At 40.9% G+C, this 21,735-nt stretch overlaps 1 protein-coding gene and 1 long non-coding RNA gene across 7 annotated transcripts in view; one reads left to right on the top strand and one right to left on the bottom strand.

Annotated features, from left to right (window-relative positions):
- The window catches only part of LOC143695405 (uncharacterized), a 67,667-nt gene that overhangs the window by 31,073 nt on the left and 14,859 nt on the right, over positions 1–21,735 (top strand). For 2 of the 4 annotated variants that reach the window (XR_013184549.1, XR_013184550.1), the window contains exon 1: positions 16,861–17,373. This is a non-coding gene — a long non-coding RNA (uncharacterized LOC143695405). Of the gene's footprint in view, positions 1–16,860; positions 17,374–21,735 lie in introns of those variants that run through there. The other 2 variants (XR_013184551.1, XR_013184552.1) reach the window with 2 other exon arrangements.
- ZNF831 (zinc finger protein 831) lies at positions 4,361–21,392 on the bottom strand. 3 transcript variants are annotated; one of them, XM_077187329.1, is made up of 7 exons: positions 21,124–21,392; positions 16,732–16,788; positions 9,102–13,305; positions 8,486–8,628; positions 6,680–6,849; positions 6,400–6,551; positions 4,361–6,104 (listed from the first exon to the last, which is right to left on the bottom strand). In XM_077187329.1, exons 3-7 carry the CDS (start codon positions 13,272–13,274, stop codon positions 5,253–5,255), a joined length of 5,490 nt encoding a protein of 1,829 aa, XP_077043444.1. In that variant the 5' UTR covers positions 13,275–13,305; positions 16,732–16,788; positions 21,124–21,392; the 3' UTR covers positions 4,361–5,252. The 3 variants fall into 3 exon arrangements, with proteins under 3 accessions (XP_077043444.1, XP_077043445.1, XP_054500643.2); XM_077187330.1 differs by having other exon boundaries at positions 16,732–16,898; XM_054644668.2 differs by lacking the exon at positions 16,732–16,788.

Below are 21,735 nucleotides of genomic sequence, written 5' to 3' on the forward strand. Positions count from 1 at the left end.
ATAGATATTTCCCTAATTCCACTTCTGTGAATATTGTCCAACGGTTCACATCTGCCTATCCACATCTGGTATGAATAAAAAAAGGTTTGGTGTTTTCCATATCAAACATGTAATAATGACCATTTTGCTTTTGTTCTTATTTTTAAATCAAAGTTTGTAAATCCTTTTTCACATAATCTCTTAAGCCTTATAATATTGGGCAGGATGAGGCAGTTTTTTTATGCCTTACTTTGCTGTATTTACTTTCTTGCTTCTGTACAGCCAGTGATTTGAGGTCTGAGACTTGTGTATAATTTTCCTTTTCAACATTTTCTCCATTTGGAGCTAAAATAACCCATAAATAACTAGAACCAAAAAAGTTATACAAGACTTTTTCATAAGTGGGATGAGTTGGAACACCAAGCACTCATGGGCTGCAGAGGCTGTGATGGCTTTTTGTGTCTTTCCATTTGAGGAGCTCAAAGCAAAAGATTCCCTGTGAGCAAAGGGAGCATTAAGAGGCATTGTGGAGCTAATGATTGAATTACTTTTTTTTAAGGAGTGTAATTCTACCTGTTTCTCTTCCCAGCCAAGACACAAACGTGTATGTGCACAGAACCCTCTGAACTGCTGCTTGTGCCAATCTCCTAATTGCATTTGTACTTACAAGTTTGGAGATTTGAGGTAACTGTTACAGTCCTGGCTCAGCTTCCCAGGGAAGTATTGCTCTTCTCAGACTGTGGTTTCCTAACACAGGTGGGAACAACCCTGGCTCCCTTTTCCCCATGTAGTTGCTCACCTCAGTAGCTGCCAAAGCATGTTACGGAAATCAATTTGGATTTTTTTTTTTCTTTGTATTAACCATTTGGATGGAGAGGAGGAAGTCTCTGTAATGGCTTCTTTTTACAGAGGAGAAAGGACAGCAGCTCAGCTGAGTGAGCCTGTCATACTCCCAGCTGTGTTTGAGACAGAATGTTTAATTTGGGCATGTGCAATGAAATAAGGATGTTTTCAAGAAAAATCTGACTCTCAAGAATGATAAATCATAGATTTTCAGATACAAACACTGATTATAGCTCTATTAGTGTAAAAAGAGTGGGGAGGGCTGTTGATGTGACCTAAATTTTGCCCAGTGAATAGCCCTGTAATGTGTAGGAGGCTTTGCTTTGCAGAGTTAAGTGTAAAGCAGAAAGTGTAATTGAAGGCTGCCTCTATCAAGGCTTAACTGTCAGTGCTGGTCCAGAATGTCTGACCTGAGCAGCAGGACCTGAGTGGCCGCCACAGTCAGCTGGAAAACAAGACCACAGGAGGTTATGAAACAGCTCCCATGGCTCTCATCCAATCCCTCCTTTTGTTAATGGCATAAGAATCTTTGAAAAGAATCAGTCTAATATATCCCAACTAGCTCATTCTGAAACACTTCCAGTCCTGGCTGGATTAAGAACATGCTCCTGGTGCTGTACTCAGCACTGCTTGTTTGTCAATCAGTGAATCAAAAACATGAGGCAGATGCACGTGCACAAACCTTCTGATGGTTAAAAAATGGATTAGAGATTAATGAATTGATGCTATGAGAATCACTTTGTTTAGCACTGGGTTTTGAACCCTGACAATCATTAGGGACTGGTAATGAGACTTTTATAGTGAGGATTTTAAAGCTAAAATAATCTATACAGCCATGGCACAAGAATTCTCTTTGACTCCTTTGCAAAGCACCCACAAATTTGTTCAAGAGAGTTCATCCCTTGTTTAACTGGCTCTTGCCCCTCTACACCTCAGGCATTACATAAAATCAGAACATATTCAGGCAAGTGTCATGAGTAGTCAATAGGTACCTTGATTGTGAGAAAGAAAACCACTTTTTTCTGTTTAAGTACTTAAGAGGATGCCTTATAACCAAACTGTGGTAACATTACAGCTCCCTGGAAGACACAGCCTCTACGTGACATTTGTCCAGTTCCACCAGGACACTTTAAATCAGCTGCAAGAATCTCAAAGTATCTTAAAGTCTAAAAAAAACCCCACTATTGACCCTTTCATCCATGTGACTCATGGAATGATGATAGTAAATGAAAAATACAGGCCAGAAGTCTTAATCTGTGGCCATAATACCACACAAATCCTTAAGGTAAAATTAATGCTTTAACAAAGCTACTTAACAACAGGAAAACTAATTCAATATGAACACTGATGAATGGGACCAAATTTGGTGATGCAAATAAAACCTAGGCAGGATCCAAAACCAGGTTTAGGTGTGTACTGCTCCCTGTGTGTGTCAGAGGGCATACACTGAAGCACTAAATATATTAGGAATTGTGTTTTGGGGAAGATGTTGACAAACAAGATTTTATGGGTAAAAATAGGACTAGAAAGAAAGTCTCCTCCAGTCCTAAATAACATGATGCTGTATTGGGTTTGTGTGGCAAGGTTTTGGTAGTGGGGGGCTGCAGGCTGCTTCTGTGAAAAGCTGCTGGAAGTTTCCCCTACAGAGCCAGCTCCAGCAGCTCCAAGGCAGAACTTTTATTCAAGGTATTTCTATGTATTTGCTGGGGATTTCAGGCTTGCTCTGGTTGGTTCACACCCCTCTCACCCACCTTTGTGTAAGAGTTGGGGTTTGCCAGGCAGATCAGTGAAGTATCAATATTTAATAGATCTACTAGAAAAGTCTGAAACAATAAGAAAAAATGTGTTCCCAGTTAAAGAGGCAAAATCTGAAACATCCACTAATTTGCATCTGCCTGGGTAGATGTAGGTGTTGAATATAGACCTAATTAGTAATCAGCATTCCTTATTAATTTGCTTCCTTCACTGGAAGGAGGATAAAGTTGATGAGGTGCATTCATGTGCAAAGAGATGATCCATCAGAACTGCTGCTGGCTTTGGAGGAGAAGGAAACAGATTTTTCCCTCTGTGCCTGGTGCCCTCCTGTGGTTTTTATGTTCAGCTGCTTGGGAGTGAATTAAACACATCAGTGGCTGATTCTTGTGCTGTGTAAAACCTACAGAAGAGTTTGCCTGTTTAGTCTTTTTTGTGAGTACAGTGTGTTCTGGAAAGCTGAAATACAGTTTTCCATACAGGCAGCTGGATTTGGATGTGCAGACTCCTGAGGTCCCTAACTTAGACCAAGACCATTTCTGCCAGTCCTCACACACTGGTGAGCCTGACTCAGACCTGACTCAGACCTGGCTGCTCCAAGGGCTGTTGTGGCTAAAAGGATTTGAGCTGGAGTCACAGCCTTCTGCAGTGATCCTGTTAAAATGCCACCATGGATGTAGTGGCACTTTTAAAGAACTAATGTTAGGTCAAATTGTTACACAAGATAGGGAACTAAAATGTCAAGGATAACTTCTGTCAGAAAATTGAGTTTAAAATTTACTTTCCCAGCTACCTTAACCTTATCCCATTTTTGTTCCAGCTACAGCTGCAGAAAGACAGAAATTTCTGGTTTTCATGCTGTAAAATCTATGCAGGACAAAAGTTTCTTTACACACCACTTCTGAGTCTGTGATTAGATTATTTCTGAATTACTGATCTAGAAATTCCACTTTTAAATACATTAATTAGCCACAAACATTATGCAAAAAACTTAGATAGAATATTCCTTACGTGTCCATGTATTATAATAATTATCTCTTGCACAGGCAAGAGGTGAAGATTGTTGCTGTGCAGGTGCTGGTGAGGTTTGGTGCAATGATTTTTGTGCTTTCTAAAGGTGCTTGGCCAACAGCATTGCTGGGAACACTGATATGGGGATCTCTATAAGCTTTGTGTTTCTTCTTCTCCTGCTTTTCCTACAAATTCAGAATCCAGCTGTAGCTTTGAGTGATTCCATCAGCAAAAAAAGTTCCAGAACTTTGAATGGTTCAATATTGTGTGAATATTGATGGTTCCTCCCTTTCTTTTCCTCTTTTTCTTCCCAAATTCTATTTGTGTACTTCATTGAATTCACATTATTTCAATTCATTGCACCCCAATACCCACCAGTTTGTGAGCACAAATACTGAACAAGATAAAGAATAAATGTGAAGCTCTGTTGTGACAACCTCAAGCCTTGTCACATTTGTAGGGCATCCAAACACACAGGAATTGCACAGGACTTGGCACGTGGTTTATCTCTCTGAGCTGTTTGGGCATTTTTTTACACATACACATATATTTGTTTCAGATAATTTGTACATATTTCTTTGTATGATCTGTTTAATCTTTTGCCTGAGCATGACTAAAAAGCAACTCCAAATATCCCATGTAGGTTAATCCATTAATCCCTATGTATGAATCAGAATACAAGAGCAGGAGAAGTTTAAGTACACAATTCAACTATAATGTAGAAGTGGATTGTTTTTAGTGTTCATCAGTTTAATCAAGCAAGTCAACACACTGGTCAAATTGAAATATCTAATTATTTATTCACATAGAAACCAGTAAATTTTAGGGTTTGTAGCACAAAACTTGTTAAAAAAAGAAAACAAGCTCTGCCATATAGCTTCTTTATCCTCCATAAAATGGCATCATTGCAGTTAAAATTACAATAAAAATGAAACATTCCAGATGACATCAGTTGGAGCACAATGTGACAAATATAATGAGAAAATCCTTGTCAGAAATTTTACCACAAGGAAATACCAACAGCTAACACCCATATTCTCCACCTAAAAATCAAGAATATTTGAGTAGATCTTGGCATAAAAGGCACAAAACACAAAGCAAAGCATGCTTGTGTCATCTCTCACACAGAAGCATTGACATTTGTGCAACATGGAAAAAGACCAGCATTTTTCCAGGCTCTTCCAATATCACAGAAACTTAGGGAACAGATCTTGCCCTTAATGCCAGTGTGTCACTCCCAGTACAGAGGCCGTGACTACAGAAACAGGAATATAGAGAAGGGAACACAAGTGAACCCTTGCAGGAAATCTGAGCTGAGGAAGCTGCTGCAGCTGCATTGTTGAAGAAACCCAATCCACTGCAGGCTTGGAGTAACACACCCACGGGCAGGCAGCACTTGTGGGAATTCTGAGACTGGCAGGAACATTAACAATGCTGGAAACCTGTCAGGAGCACAGGGCTGCCTCTTGCATGGAAATGTGCCATGCCAGCCTCAAGTGAGAATTTTTTTAAAAAGGTTGAGTCTTTGAAAGGAAGGGCTCTTCCAAAGAGGGTGTTGCCTCTGGCACAGAGGAATGGCTTTGCTGATGTTAAGGTGTTTCAGAACTATGGATCAAAGATCCCTGGCATTTCCAGGCTGGCACACAAGCCCTGGCAGCAGCCTGCTGCTATATTTCTATAACCAGCCTGTCCTCATCATCACTGCTCGTGTCATCATATTCCACCCGCGTTTGTTTCCTCATCATCTCTAAACCTCTCTTTTTGTATGTCTTGGGGGGTGTTGCAGAGTAACTCTTGAACTCAGGGGATTTGAGAGTCATTGGGGACTTCTTAAAGGTAGCAGTAGCTGTTCCCTGTGGCCTTCCATAGGGATTGGGCTGCAGGTGGGATCTGCTCTTGTCTGTGCTTCCGTGCAGCTCCAGGAGATGCTGAGCTAAGTTTGCCCTCTGTGAGTGCTCCCTGCTGGGTAACTGAGCCCTCGTGACTGTCTCAGGAGCAGACTCTGCTTGGGATCCAAACAAACGTGAACATCCTGGCTGGGAACTGGGAGCTGAGCTCTCTGTGCGAGGTGAATCCGTGTTTTCTTCACTCGGAGCTTTCTCCCTTCCAGCAGCCTGGATCACTGGCTCTGATATCCCAAATATTTGGCTCTCTGACTCTACCCTCAGTATGTTTTCCTGGCTTCCTCCTGGATGTAAGGAAAGAGGAGCAGCAGCCTCTGGGTTTGTGCTGTCAGGCTGGTCACCTCTGTCTGTGTTTGTAAATTCAGGACAAGACCCAAAGGAAGCTGCCAGGGGGTGGCTCCGAGGGCTTGGCCGGGATTGCCCGGGCAGGGATGGCTGCAGCACGAGGGGCTGTGTCACCCAGCAGCAAATGGCCACGTCCCTGCTGAACCCCTGCAGGGATGTATCAGCTCTGGAGGAAAAGGAATGAGCTGTCACAGCTATTCCCAGAGGAGCTGTAATGTTCTGGACAGAGGCGTTTGTTCTTGGGTGTTCCCTGATTTGCCCAGAAATGTCCTGTAGAAATTAGGAGGGTAAAAAATGTATACATAAAGTTTTCAGTCCAGAGCAATTTCATCCAAAGTATTCAAGTTTACTTGTTATTTTAGCTAATTCTAACATTAGTAAGTTTTCATTTTATTTTAACCCCAAAAAATACCTTTAACACATTTTTAAACATTTTAACCAAAATCTGTGATACAAAATAGTTTCAATTTCAACTTTAAAATAGCTGAATATAATTCAGGTTTTAATTAACCCTTCTTTTTTCTGTTAATAAAAAATAATACAAGAATTAAGGTACAATACCTACTTTTTTATCCATTTTGTCTTTTTGTTTAACATGGTTTAGGTTTTCAGTATGGGAAGATATTCCTGAGTTATTCTTTGCTTCTTTTTTCCTTCTGCAAAGTTGTTTGTCTGAGGTGGAATATGATGTGTCTTTTTGCTGGTGTAGATAATTTTCTATTGAAAAGAGGTTGGTTAAACTTTGATTTTTATCACACCCCCCCACCACCACCCTGCTTGAACTTGCTACATTTCTCATTATATCACTGGAATAATATTCCCACACAAATATTCCAAATACTTACCTTGCATCTTGGATTGAGGAGGATGGCACTTCTTATGCTTAGTAAATCTGGGGGGTTGGGATGAGCAGCCCTTTCTCAAAGCATCCAGGGCTCTGTTGGGAAAACAGGGCCTCCTGCTCAGCCGGTTCATTTTCAGCTGAGCAAATCCATGGCTGTGCCTCCCTCTGTACCTGCAGTGCCAGGGGCATTGAGGGGATAAACAAATATGGGAGATGTGGGAGCAGCCAGAGGAGAACAACACCACCTCATCAGGTGCATTAAAGTCTAACAGCAGTTTATTACTGGGAAGGAGATGCTTGTTTATGTCAACTCAAAAACAAAAGCTGGATTTTAGGTGAGAGACCCACAATTATTTTATGATCTTTATTTCTCTCTAGGATTCAGTAAATCTTTGATTTTCCAAGAGAAAAGGATTAAGGAATAACAGATTCTTTTTCTTATATCAGGAATTTTAAAACAATATACTTCACAAAGACTTGAACCACACAGGAATCACCTGAGGCTGTGTGGTTATTGTGTTTTTTCCTTTTCACTTCTTGAGTGCTACCTGCTCATCATCACTAAAGGACAACACAAGGATTTTGGTTATTTAGCAAACCCACACTGAATAATCCAACTCTGCTTTATTTTCTACTCTGAATGAGTGACACTGAAGTCCCATCCCTAAATCAACAGACTGTCACTATCCACAGAGCAAGATGTAAATCTAAAAGGATGCATTTATTCAGGTGTTTGGTGTATTAGAAAATTAAATTACATTTGGTGGTTACCAGTTGGGCCAGTTACCTACTAATAGGCATGACCTGAGCTTTCAGGACACTGTACTTAATTAAATCCCTAAATAAATTTGATATAAACAAATTCTGAGACCAGCAGGGGAAAAAACCACAACAACAAAACAGCACCTGAAAATCAAACCAGGAAAAAGTCCTAGAAGAATGTCATTCAGCTGGGTGACACAGACCTGAGTCTTCTATTTCTGTTCTTATGACCCTTCAGAATTGCAGTGCTGTTTGCTGAGCTGGACATGGTGATTAAGTTACTGACACTGATTTGTCCTCAAGGGAGTCACTCTGTCTGATTTTGGTCATGAAATAAAGAGGGATGTGTGCACACAATATGTGTTCCTTACTGAAGCAATTCATCAGGCATCCTGCCCCACACTCCTGAAAGATTAGAGGGTAAATGTTCCACTGATAGGAATTCCCATTGAAAGGGAGGAGCTGTGCTGATTGAGACAATGTGCCCTTGATAGTTTTATGCTCAAATTCTTCCTGCTTTTTTATTTAAACCAAATGATCCTTTGAACTACAGATGGTTCTGTTAGTTGGTGTTAAACTTGATATTTATTGTCCTGGTATTGTGAATACCACCTCAGGATATGGATCTTGCAAGGACAAAGGCTCTCACGAACTGCTCTGAGCTGGGACAGGATTAAAAACAGAACCATTTTGGTCCCCTTCAAACAAAAGTTAATGCTGATAATTTTGACAGATACCAGTAAATTCTAAATCATAGAGAGAGTCAACTGACCAGGCATCTTCTTTCTGTGCGATATGTCTGGTTTGCTTAGAAAAGTCTGTTCCTAATAGTAAACAACATATTGATATTTTTATAGTTTACCTTTGGGGCCCAAAGTTTGCTGTGGTATAAGAACAGCTCTTTCTGAGGGATTTATTCTTTTTTTCCTCACAGTTTTGATAAAGTTGAACTTTGGGTAAACCTTTTTCTTTTCTGTGGAGTTTTTACACGCATTACAACAAAATTATGTCTATAGCTAGTGAACCTGAATGCTATACTCCTTACCATTTAGGGGTGACTTTAATCCTCTTCTGTTTGTGGCTCCTCTTGAGTTTATTTGTTGAGAGTTTTTCCTTTTTGCAAACTACTGTTTTTTTCTTTTGCTCTGAAATATTTTTGAAAGAACCACTGGGAACGTCTGAGCTTAACTGTTGAGAATATTGGGGAAAAATCAAGTACATGAAAACTGTGAATGACATTGACTGAGAAGTTGGAAATCTGTGCATGTTTTAAATAGCACTGAACAGCATAGAAGTAGCACAACTCTGTATTTAAGTCAAATATTCATTTAGAATGAAAACAGATGCTATTAGAGAAAAATGTTAAAAAATCCCCATAAAGGGGAAAAAATCAAGAAATAGAAATTCACTCTTCTCACTATCAGCATTCTGAAAAGTGAAAGAAACTTAAATATTCACATAGAAATATATCTTTCTGATGCATCAAATTAATATAGACTTATGTTATAAAAATATAAATTGTAAATTGTGTAATCGCAAATGCCTGTAAATGTTCATAAATACACTTCTGATAATTATTTAATTTTCCTAATAAGAGGGTGGAGGTGGGCTGTCAGCCAATAACACCCTCTTGAGAAAGCAAACAGAATTATTAATATTACCTCCTGCATCTGATGTCCTTTAGAAAAGGATGAAACCAACGTTTTCAAGCTTGTGTTTGTTAAGCCATATGCCACAGTCTTGCTAATATTTCTCATTTTGAAAATGGAGATGTCGTATTTGGAGAGGGTGCATTCCCTGCTGGGCTCCCTGTGCCAGGGGGGCACGGAGGGGTGGACAGAGGCTGCATTGCCCCCCTGCTCCGAGGGCAGAGGGAGGCTCCTGCTCAGACAGCACCAGGTCAGCCGGGGCTCGGCACTGAGGGATGGGAAGCTGCTTTTGGAGCCTGGCACTGGAGAAGTGCCAGAGCAGCTGGTCCTGCTAGAGTGGGGCAGCACTGGGAATCCTTTACAGTGAGTGCTGAGAGTGTGGCAGTAGAAAGTGCCAAAAGAATGGCAAAAATAAGTGGGGTTGTCTCTTGAGCTCTGGGAATGCTGCAGATCCTGCAGTGGTGCTGTGGTGTCCTTCAGGATGTGTGGACTTCCCTCTCTGTCCCATTCCAGGATTGTTGGCTCTGCATCTTTGCTAGAAACTGATGTTTTTATCAAAGAGTCACTTCCTGAGCAAAGGTGGTGTAAAGCCTTCCTATCATCTTTAATATCAGCAGATATGAAAAAGCCACTTGTATACACAGAAGTAAAGCAGATTTTCTTCTTTGGAGTCTGTATAGAGCAAGTACTTTTACTCATCCACTTCTCTTCTGTTTGCCTTTGATAATTTAATTTATTTTTGTTCTGTTTGTTTTTCCAATCCTCTCTTGCAATATCCTGCTGCTTGAAGTTTTGGTTAAGAAAGGTGTTCTCTGCTGTGGTTAAGATATTTGTGGTTTCTGAGTTGACTGGTAAACAGAATCCTGGAGTTTTCCAATTTGTGTGAAGATTCCATTGAATTTCTTCTTTGCCAGCCTTTTGTCTCACTTCAGATTTTAAAGGGGACCAAACTGCATCACTGGAATGAGCATGGAGGGATGTGCTGCTGGAAGAGCAGGGTGGGGTGGTTAAAGTGTCTGTCACAGGTGTGCCAGGTGCCATCTCCTGTTCAGATTGAAGCAAAGGTGACAGATCTGAAGCTCTCTTGTCCTGGGGCAATTTAAGGATATATTTTGGAGAGAAGGCATTTTGTTGTGGGACTGGACTTAAATGATCAGATTGCAGATGATGGCTTTTAGAAGACACATCCACAGCATTGTCACTGGGAAGTGGCACTTTTGCTCCTGTTTTTACAAGACATGATTTGTTGTCTCCATCTGCTGCATTGTGCAAATTGGAATCACTTCCCCTTAATTCAGACCCTAAAAATCCCACCAGTGAAGCTTTTGAGATACCTGCAGGATGCGAAAAAAGGTTGATGTCACAGTAATTGAGAGTTTGTGTGGGAAGTTTGATTGTTTTCCTATATTCCACATTCTCAGTACCTCCAGTGGCTTCATTAATTCCTGTGCTTGATTTTTGTTCCTCTGCTTTAGTGGAGAATTTCACTGGAGCTGTGGGAAGACACTGAGTGCCAGAGCAATGGCCTCTCTCTGCTTCACTTACTTCAGTGGTTTCACTACTGGGACTAGGGCAGGGCACTGAAATCACATTTTGTGTCTTCTCCACTTCGAATTTCAGCTTTTTCCTTTCTGATGGCAGAGTCTGGGATTTCCCTGCAGTTTCTCTGTCGTTGCAAGGGACCCACGGGGGCATCAGGCCATGCTGGCCACTTTCCTTAGTCCCCTGCTGGTTCCCATAATTGTGTGAGGTGCTTTTACAATCTAATTCAAATGCACTGGATTCTTTCCCAGGGCTTGGTTTCTCCCAATTGCTACTCTGTACTGGCAAGCAGTCCTCATTCCTCCCGTGGCTGCTCAGCTGACACTCAGGATTTTGAAGCCTGAGCTCACCAGTGCTTGGAGCCAGCAGTGTGCTGCTGCCAGCTGTGCATTTCTCCGTGTCTCTGCCACTGAGCTCTGGGGAAGTTTGGCTGGTTACAGCTCCAGAAGTTATGGAATGTGATGTCTCCATTAGGTTGGACACTCTGTCTGAAGTTTCCTCAGAGGACACATTCTGCAGAACACGGTTACCATCAGCAGACATTCCTGTTTTAGCCATGGCTGAAGCTGCAGTCACGAGGGAGGAAGGACTGTCAGTTGCAGAGCTCCTGCCATCTCTTTCCTCAGTTATTTCAGTGCTGCTGGCTGATTCCATTGAATTAGAAGTCAGGCTTGTACTATCTGTAATCTTATTCTCTCTTTGTTTCATTTTCTTGGCATTTTGACTGCTTTTCATTTTTTGGTAGATTTTCTTAAACGTTTCATCTCCATACATTTGCCATTTTTCTTGAGAGAACATCTTCAACTTCCTTTGATTGTGTTTCTTATTTTTAGCACTGATTACTTCTCCAGCCCCAAGCTTTTTAGTCCCTTTCAGCTCCTCTGACAGAGAAGGATGATCAGCCACGTTACTTAGGGGCAAATCATCCACTGCAGTTTGTCTGACTAGAGCTCGGGGATGGCTATTAGGGAAATCCACTGAACTGGCAGTGAGATCGTTGCTAGGCAGCAAACCAGCAGTGCCTGTGTTTACAGAGTGCTTAGTAAGAGAAAGTGGTTTTGAGCATCCTGCTTTGTCATGCACCATCCTCGCTCCCTCCACAACAGGCAAGGAGTTGCTCCGAGTAACAGGCACAGTGTCGATTGTTGTGGAGAACTGGGTGGGAACTGAATGGAAAAACATTGGCTTGCATTTCTCCAGGGGTGCAAAGGTAGATTTTGCTGAACAAAGAGAAATATTCTTTTTCCTATTTACATCACAAGTTCTGATATCAAAATGGAAAGAGTCTTTGTATGTGTAAGGCATCGGAAGGTCAATGCTTCCCTGTTTAGAAAGGACAGTTTTTCTGGGCCTGACATTGTCTAACTGGGTGTCATCCACCACACTTTTGTTGTGAGAAATAAGCTTTGAAATGTGTTCTTCCAGCCTCTTTTTCTCTAGCATCGAGGCTGTAGCTTTGTCAGCTGCCTCTGGCTTTGCAGTGCTGCTGGAGGCACACGTTGGGCTGCTGAAGGCAGCTTCATTTTCCAGTTCTGTGCTGTGCTCGTGGAGACTGTGCAGGGGGCTGGAGGATGTCATCTGCTGCTCTGTGCTGTCAGAGCGTGACAGATACCCCGAGTCAGTGCTCTCACACTTCTTCAGCTTGCAGTCCAAGGCTTTGTAATCCCACTGCTTCTCTGAAGAGGTTGCCTGCTGCCTTTGCAGCTGAATGTGCTTATTGGCAGTCGGAGTTCTTTGCTCGTGCATCTTCTTTCTCAGACTCGGACCATTTGGCAAAGCTCCTGGAGATGATAAACTTTGAGGTTCTCTTTCAGGAACCCCCTGAATAGCCTTTGAATTCAGTGATTGACTTGTTGTTTCTTGATTTTCTGAAGCAGCTGATGAGGAGCTTGTCGCTGGCAGTGAGAGCTCATGAGGTTTTTTAGTGTCTGTTGCTGCACTGGTCTCTGAACTGGGCTGTTTGATGTGCATCCCCTGGTCTTCACTGGTGCTACTCAAGATTTTGCTGCCTTGGGGAGAGGTGGTGCTCTCTGCTGATCTCTCATTTTGCTCTGGTCCCCCACTGATGTCAGAGTCTGAGGGCAGCCTGGTGTTGTTGACGTGTGTTTGAGTTCTCCTGTGTTTATACAAGTTGCTCTGGGTTTTAAAGGCGATGCCACAAGTGGTGCATGGAAAGGGCCTCTCTCCCGTGTGGGAGCGAATGTGTTTCTCAAGGACACTTGGCTTCAAACAATCTCGTCCACAGTGTTTGCAGATGTATTTCCCAGATTTTTTTGATTTGCCCGGGCTCCCAATAGATGCTTTCACACAAGGACTTGGCGACGACAAAACTGGTAAAGTGCTGACTATGCTCAAGGTCAGGCTTTGCCCGAGCTGTTTCTGGAGAAGCGGCTGAGGCTGCTCCGTGCCCTCTGAGGGGACGAGCGGCTTGAGGATGAGGGGGACGTTGCTGCCATCGAGGTGGACGCAGCTCCTGGCAGCCACCAAGGGCCCGTGGGGCTGGAAGCAGCCAGGCTGGACGGGCTGGAGCAGCGGGATCGTCAGGGCCTTGAGGTACAGGGGCTGTGGCAGGGCCTGGCCCCGGGCAGGCTCCGAGGGGCCCCGCGGGGACGGGCCCGGGCCTGGCGGGGTCTGGGCCTCCATGGCAGGGCCCAGCTGCCATGGGCTCACGGACCTGCCGGGGGGAACACAGAACAAACACCGGTCTGCAGGCTGAAATAACACAACACAGCCCACCCTGGGCTGGGCAAATGAGCAACTGAGAATACCACACATGCAGGCATTATACAGACAACCACCACTTCCTTTCCCAATTAAATTGGTTCCTCTTTCATTTTTCCTCTAGGAGTTACAGTGTAAAGAACACTCAACGCTGCACTTAAAACTGCTCCTACAACCTACACTGAGTACCCAAAGCACTGGAAACAAGTCTGAGTTTCAGATTTGCAAATGAAGGCTCTAAGAACACCAGAAATAATACAATTTTCATTTTCTGGAACCATATTTCCATTACATATTTATATCACGGTTTTAAATTTCATTAACATTAACAATATTAACAGAACAGTTGAGGTTAAAGGGGACCTCAGGACTTCTCTAATCCAAACACCTTCTCACAGCAGAGTCAGCACCGAGGTCAGATGAGGCTCTCAGGGTGTTACCAGTCTGGTTTTGAAAATCTCTGGGGATAAAAACTGCACAGTTTCTTTGGGCAACCAGTTCCAAACACAGGACATTACACTTGCCTGCATATTATCTGTGCTTCCCCAGTTTAAGGGAGCTAAGGCCAAACACATTGCAACAAGTGGTGTAAAAAGGAAATATGTGAACAAAATGAAACTCATGTCCTGTTTTACAAGTCAGGTTTGCATAAATATCTGCAAAGTAGAAAAGATGGTATCATAGGAAAATAGTGCGAGAAATTAAAGCTGGCTTTTGTGTAGACCAAATTAATTTGGTATAATTAATGGAGATACTATGGTGTACTGCTTGTTTTCAGATGCTCTCAATGCCAAATGAAAACATCTTCTTTTTTAAAAAGTGAACCTATTCTTTTGAAATCTATCCTGATATATGCAGGGTTGGTGCCAGTCCAGACTACTTATTTCAGCAAAAATTTGTATTGTCTTTATTTCTTTCTTAGAAAAAAGGGAGGAAACTATCTAAATAAGCAAGGTGAACATTTTCTTTCAAAGAGTTAGGGGCATAACTCCTTGTAATTACAGTTTGGGTGAAAATCAAGTGATCTGTGAATATTTACTTGATTCTTGCTCAGCTATGCTCACTGGATGCACTGGCTGCTATGAATAATGGGCTGTTCTTTTGCAAATAGCCATTAAAAACCCATTTGGAATAACATAATCAGTGGCTCAATTTGAAATCAGCAATTTGTTGCTTTACTGCATAATCTCTAGTGGTGTTTCTGTAACTTCTTTGGATCATTTTAATAGGTTATCATTACTGGGAAACAGTAAAAGAATTGCTTCAAAATGTGGTTTGAAATTTTTACTGGTTCCATCCAAGACAACAACGTGTAAAATGAACTGATCTCTGCACAGCAAAATGTTAGATTTTGCCTTTTTTTTCTTCCTTATGAATGTTATAAATTAAGCTCAGTTATCAAGCATGGACCTTTCTTATGCACTTCTGACATTTCTATGTGGAATAATCACTTAAGAGTCTTTTTATCATAGTAGTGACTATAATGGTTAAAGAATGTTAAAAGAATATGGCTTGTTAAAGAAATAAGTTATTATCCATACTGTGCAATGTGGTTACCCCTACAGAATAAAAGTGGAATTCTCTAATTTCCAAAGTGATGTTATCAACATTTCAAGTCCATTTAAGATGGTTGCTAAGTTATATGGTCACTTTTAAATTTAAACACAGCATACAATAAGGGATGAGACAATGATACAAATTAAGTATGCAGTACTTTTTCCAAAATATTTTTTAAAAAGTTTAGGGGAAAAAATATGCTGTAGAGAACAGACAGCAAGGAGAAAAGTGAAGCCTACATACCCAGCAGGCAGAACACCTAACAAGCACCACATCAGACAGGACAAGTCACTTTTCTTTGCTCCCCTCCCTCCCCCAGAGAGAAGTGTGGAAATGCACTTCCACATATTTTACATTTCCCCCAGCAGCCTGCTCCAGTGGCACAAACTGTTTCTCTCTCTGGTTTCCTCCAGGCCATGCAGAGCTGATGGGCCCTTCAAGGCCACCACAGACAGATGTTTTTCATAGGAATCATACTGTGGTTCCCAAGTACCAGATGCTCTGTAATTTCACTTAATGCTGTTAAATTTCTGGGGCCAACGACACAGCCTGAGACTCATTTTGGTGTTCTGTAATGCTCTACAACAAAAATACCTACGTGGCGACAGAAAATTTAAAATAAAGTTTTAAATAAAGCTCAACAAGTAAGCTAATGGTGATACTTAATGCACTTTTAAGAATGTAATAACACATCTCTACCAGATGTGGTAGTTTGCTGCTTTTCACAGCAAGAAAATACTTTCTTCCTGAGTGAAACTGCCATGACTTGTATTCTACTGGGGCAAATACCATCAGACTTTTCACATCTGTTATTTCTATTCCAAAAAAGGCCACTGTATTTCTTTGTAGTTGACAAAAATAGCTTATCTCAAAGTAATCTTGCCCCAGGGCTGATTCAGGGTAGTCCTTGCCCAACTGTAGAACTTCCTCTGTTGGTTTTGCCCTGGGCTCTGTTACTGAGCATCCACCCCATGTTCTCAGCTGTTTGTAACTTGTGGCACTGAACTACCAGCATAAGAACTTGATCCTAAGTAGATAAGGAAAATTTTCCAATAAACAAAACTAAATGAAGGATTTGGCCAGCTCAGAATTTTCTAAATTGATTTCTTAAGTTGTCAGAACTGGTCACTAAAATCCCATTAAATACAATTATTTTGTTCCTGATTTGAAATTCTAACTTCAGGTAAGCACCACAGGCAGGTCTGTGGAACACTGGAAAGTGGAGCAGTTTCAGATAAAAAATCATTGTAGCAGAAATTGTCTTAGTCACTTTATAAGTATAAAGTAGTTTAACACAGGAGGTTGATTAAAAAACTCCTAATTTTAAATCCAGTAAGTTTCATTTTTATAGACTTCTTCCTGAATTCCAAACATTTTAGAAACCTTGTTTCATTTTGTCAGCACTGTTGTATAATTTTGGACTACACAACCAAAAGATTTTTGTCTTCTGCATGGCACATGCAATGCTCTGTCAACTGCCCATCATTATACACCAAATCAATAGCTAAACATGTAAATGCTTCTTTTCTGCACTTTCATATCATATTTTGACACAGTACTGAGCAGAGCATCAGTCTGTAAGCTCAATTGCTCAGTCCCCCACCCTGGTCTGCAGGTACAACCTGGAAACACGACAGAGTCCCTTTATTTTTGTAACCCCACAGAAGCAGGTTTTCAACATTCTGAACATACACAATATACTCAATTATACCAGGAGTCTTTACCTTTTTTAAAAGCTTTTAGTGATTAAATACCAGGGAGCAGAAGTGGAAGTCTGGAAATAATTAAGTCTTTAGTCTGGAAATAATTCTAGTTCACATACCTTTGATTGATCCAGGCATTTCAGCATTTCAGCAAAAAAGTCTCATTTCTGTCAATACTTGATGCAAGCAGAGAGAAACGAGGACAAAGACTTGAAACAGATTAGAAGTAGGAAGTTGGGGTTTTCTTTTTTTTTTTTTTTTTTTACATTGGTGTCACATTAACAACCTTCAGCAAACAGGAAGAGTTGAAACAGAAGAAAATGAAGTGGCATTTCAATCTCTCTGTATCCTTTATCATTATTTAATTAGGGAGCTCTAAAAAGAATCTTTGAAACGTGGGGGGTTTGTACTCTGCTTTCAGTTGTATTTTCCTGAAATGTAATGGTAGGGTTTTTAATTTATACTCTTAAAGCTAATCTTCTTTTAATTTTACAGTAAAGGGCTCTCTTAAGATATGTTGGGAAAGAAGACAATGGTGGAGAGAAGACCCTTGGCACACATGAAATACTAAATTTATCCAGTGTGGGTGCTGTCCACCAGCTTCTTCTAACGTGCCCTGTGGGACAGGAGAAAGCAGGAACCAGGTGGGAAAATGCCTCAGGATTGTTAAAAGTGTTTGGGACATGCTCAACAAACCTCCATAAACTTGTGGAAAGCTGCAGGGAGAATGGGATAAGGCACAGTCAAGTGCAGTTAAAAAGGTAATTTTAAAAAATTAGATTTTATTTGTGTGTTGAGTTCCTAAGGAGTGCTCAGGTAACAACACAGTGCACAGCACTGAGGGGTCCTGGGAGGGGCCACTCTTCTTTATGCAAGCATTTGTTTAAAATAGGGACTGGGATGGCTCAACCTCCTCTGCTGGCAAACTGAGTGAATCCCAAACTGGAATATGCATTCCCAATAATGCTACAAATGTATAATGCTACAAATGTATAATTTCCTTAGGTACACCATATTTTGGAAGATACAGTTTTCTTTTCAGTTTTATTTTATTTGTTTTCCCTGTGATGAGCAGCTGCCCAGTCCAGACCCTGCAGCCTGTTCCTGGCTGGGTGGTGGTGAAACTGTAATGTTATAATTGTCCAATATCCACTTCAGTGGGAGCTCTTTCTTTTAATAATTCTGGTGATAGACTAATGCCAGAGGCCTCAGTGGATTTTCATTTCAAACAGCTTTATTGATCCTGGAGAGTTTTGCCTGCTGTTTGAATTGCTTTCCATTTATTTCTGGAGCCCTGATTTAGCAGGCCTCTAATTTTGGTGGTGGTGAAATATTTCTGTCTTGTTCTTCCCATCTTTCTTGCCTGTCACATAGGGGCAGAAAAGCTCTTAACAGGACCCAGGATTACTGCTTAAAATCCTCCTGGTTTCTCCCATACCCTGAAATGCTCCCAGTAATTGGTAATGGCACTGCAGACACTTCAAATCTGTGAATCTAGAAAATACTTGACATTCTGAACTGCTTTACAGTGACTCATGCTTCTGCTCTACAGACTCAGTCTGTCCAGATGGAGAGAATTACATGCAGCAAATAGTTTCAGCTCTGCTGGGAGATACTTTCCTAAAGGAATGTGTTCTCACCTCTAAGTGAGATCTTCTGGAGGATTACTGCATGCTACAGTCAACAAACCAACGGGGAAAAAAGATGCACATCTTATAATAGAACACTGGTATGAATCAAATCATACAAACAGATGATTATGGGCATTTTACATAACCAGTCAAAATTAGTTTGTCTTCAGTTTGATCACATTTCTGGAGCCCATTATATTTTATTCCACTTTGAGATTGACTATTATTAAGTTAAGGTGAATTTACTTAAAAGGGACACAATTTCAACAGTACCAATAATTGCAGCAGTATGCTGGACCTAGTATCAAATTGAAAACATGTATAAGCATTTAAAATTCATTATTTACATCACTCAGTATCGAATTCCAAATGCTAAAACAGCAAACTGTTTACCCTGAGAGGCTTAAGGAGGCAATAATTAATTAAAGCAAGTTACAACAAAAGCAAGTGGCTGTCTGGATATTTGCCACTATCACAGAGGTTTCAGGGCTTAGCAGAACCTTTTGAAGCATGATCTAAAATCTCTAAATCTTGAATAAGTGACTCTGGAATCAGGGTCCTTCACAGCATCCTGTGATTCTTCCCATTTATGTGGATGAACAGGCTGCTGTAATGGCTAGAAGTAACAAAATTCAGAGCACCAGTATTACACTGCATTAGCTCTGTTTGAAATTAGGGGTTTTTCTTTTCTCTTTCTAATCAATCTACTTATGTGATGCTTCCTCAGCTGCAATCTCTAAGCAAGATTATTTATATTCATTTAGGTACAAAATACTGTCCTGCTCAGAGAAACTCAGCTAACTTCAGTTGTCTCAATAGACAGCACAGTGTCAATTTAAACTATGCACAAAGCTGAGCCTGCTGTCAGGGGCTGCACAGGAGGGAGTTCTGGGGCTGCTCTCCTCTCTCAATTCATGTCCCCATCAGGATGTGAGGAGTTAAACCCACACATCATTAATACACATTTCTGGGTCCCAAGTGGAAAAGGTCCCACCCCAGGTGTTTAAAACCCTGCATCTTTCAAGGACACCTACAGAGTTTTGTCAGGGGTGAGAGCAAGTGAAAGCAGCAATAAACATTCCTCTTGTGCTGGTGAGGAAATAGATTCTGAGGACCCTACAACTACATGTTTTAATGAACTTCACAAAGTTAAACAAAAAGAAAGTCTCTTCCAGGATTGCTAATTATTATTTTTTCCTGGGAGGGCAGTGATGCTGAGAGCAGCACACAGTATCTTACTGTCAGAGGAAGATGCAGACAGTGGGATTATCATTTCCATTTGCTCATCCAACACTGACAGCCAGCACAACTCCCTTGACAGACCACACAAAACTTCTACTTCAATCTTAGCATCATAAAGTCACAGTGAACCATAGGGTTTGAAATAAACTTTGTGCAGGCACTTTAAACACCCCTTCTGTGATGGAAGCAAAATGTTTGTGAGTGTACCCCAGGTCTGGAGATTTTTAGTTCTCAATTCATCAAGCAAAATGGAACCGACACATTTCCTGGTTAGCCCAGCAATGACTGTTAATCTCATTTTACTTGGAAACTATTTCTGCCTTTGCTCTTTTCTCAGTTTGACTTCCTATCTTGAAAGATCTCATAACAGAAGTACTGAGTTCACCTTTCCCCTTGTTCTTAAGGGCTGTGTCTGATCTCACAACTCTGCCAGTTCCACCCGCAGCCCGCACGCTGCCGGTACCTCCTGAACAAAGTTGGGAGCCTCAGTTCCCTGCAGAATCAGGCTGGAAGTGTTTAATTCCATCATCTCCTGAAACCTTTAGGGTCTTTCCATGGTCACATCTCAAATTCTGACTTTGGGAAATCTTGCTGCTCAGAACGAGTCATTGTTCTGAAGTTCTGCCCTTCTTAGTGTGTTATTAAAGTACAAAGCCACTGGAAAACCTGCTGGGGGAACTTAGAAATTCTTGTACCATATCCTAAGGACAAATATTTTTGACACTTACTTCTACAGTTGTATAATATCAGCAAAGCTGGTTAGGTTGGGCTTTTTAAAACAATAATTTCTGTAAATATTGTGCCAGAATACAGTATTAAAATCTTTTAGGAAGAACAGGATCTGCTTTACCTTCCCTTTGCTCCAGAATAGCAGCTGGTTTTATCATTATTATACAGCTTTCTATATTTTCCTATGTTCCTTTTCTTGAATATCCATAATGAAAACACTCCAAAGGCTTAAACCAGTAAAAATATTATTGCCTAAAATACATTTTAATGTGTAAGTAAACACTGTATTAGCCTTTTTGACCTCTTCATGCAATTTGTATCAAGAATATTTCCTTTTCTACTTCTTACACTGCTACTTTTCTCAGCTCCAGCTATAAGAAATGCTTTCTAGTTTATTATATGTCTCTAGTTTAGATTTACATCACTATTTCTAAAAAGAAACATGCCTAACATATCTGTTCGTTTTGTAACATGCTTGGTGGCTTGACAATGAGGAAAAAATAGGATTTTTAGTGCTTAAAAACCTCAAAGGATTTCAATTCTTTTATCCTTTCATCAAATTTACTCCTGTGCATTTCCCGTGTTAGGAAAGAGTTAACACCCTCCAGCCAGCAGACTGCAATCAACAGGTTGCTCTAACAGAAAAATAATAACCCTAATCCATCTTTTAAAGTTTAGAAGGTTGGACTAAATGATGAAGAAATCCCGATTAAAGCCCTCTGAAAAGCTGAAGTGGGGCCAGAACTGAAATGCTTTGTGTTTTATGAAAAAAATCTTTCTCGTTGCTAAGTGAAAGAACCATCACAATTAAAAAAAACCCAAAAACTGTAACTTTAAAATTTCTGTCTTGCCATCTAGAATTGAATTCTCTCTCTGTCCATAGAAAATGACAACAAAACACTTGCTAACCTTTAGGTGGCCAATTCACAGGCAGGTGGAGAGGTTCAGGTCCCTGGAATAGCGTTGAAACAAAAGAAGCATCCTGTTTTCTTTTTTCAGTGTCTTTCTCTTCTCCTTTTTTTTTAAGCATTTGAACAGTGAAGGGTGGGTGGTGGGGTGTGTGCAGAGAGAGCAGGGGGTGCAGGCAGCCCACGCTGCTGTAGGAAGAGTTTTAATGGCCGATGCTGGGAATATGGTTTGCCTGCTACAGTGTCTGCACTACTGCAGCTCTGTGTGTGGGCGTAAAGAAATGACACGACTGGGTTTCAAACCATTACACTGAAGATTTGCAAACAGTTAAAAAAAAAAAAAAAAAAACCACCAAAACACACAACCCCATCAGGCACAAATGAAAAATTATGACTTTTCTCCTTTTATCTTTTTCTAAGGGTTTTTTGTTGCTTTGTTTTAAGTTAGCAGATGTAACCTAGTCAAGTTGCTCCCTCAGCCTCTAAAGGAAAAAAAGGTAAATTGAGTATTTAGGAAGGTTTTATATTTTACAGAGTATGAATATTTTGTTATCATTTTTTTGCTGCTATTTTTTAATTAATCTACAAAAGCTTGTATTCCTGAAGGGTATCC

The sequence above is a fragment of the Agelaius phoeniceus genome, chromosome 17, assembly GCF_051311805.1.
Source record: "Agelaius phoeniceus isolate bAgePho1 chromosome 17, bAgePho1.hap1, whole genome shotgun sequence".
Taxonomy (NCBI): domain Eukaryota; kingdom Metazoa; phylum Chordata; class Aves; order Passeriformes; family Icteridae; genus Agelaius; species Agelaius phoeniceus.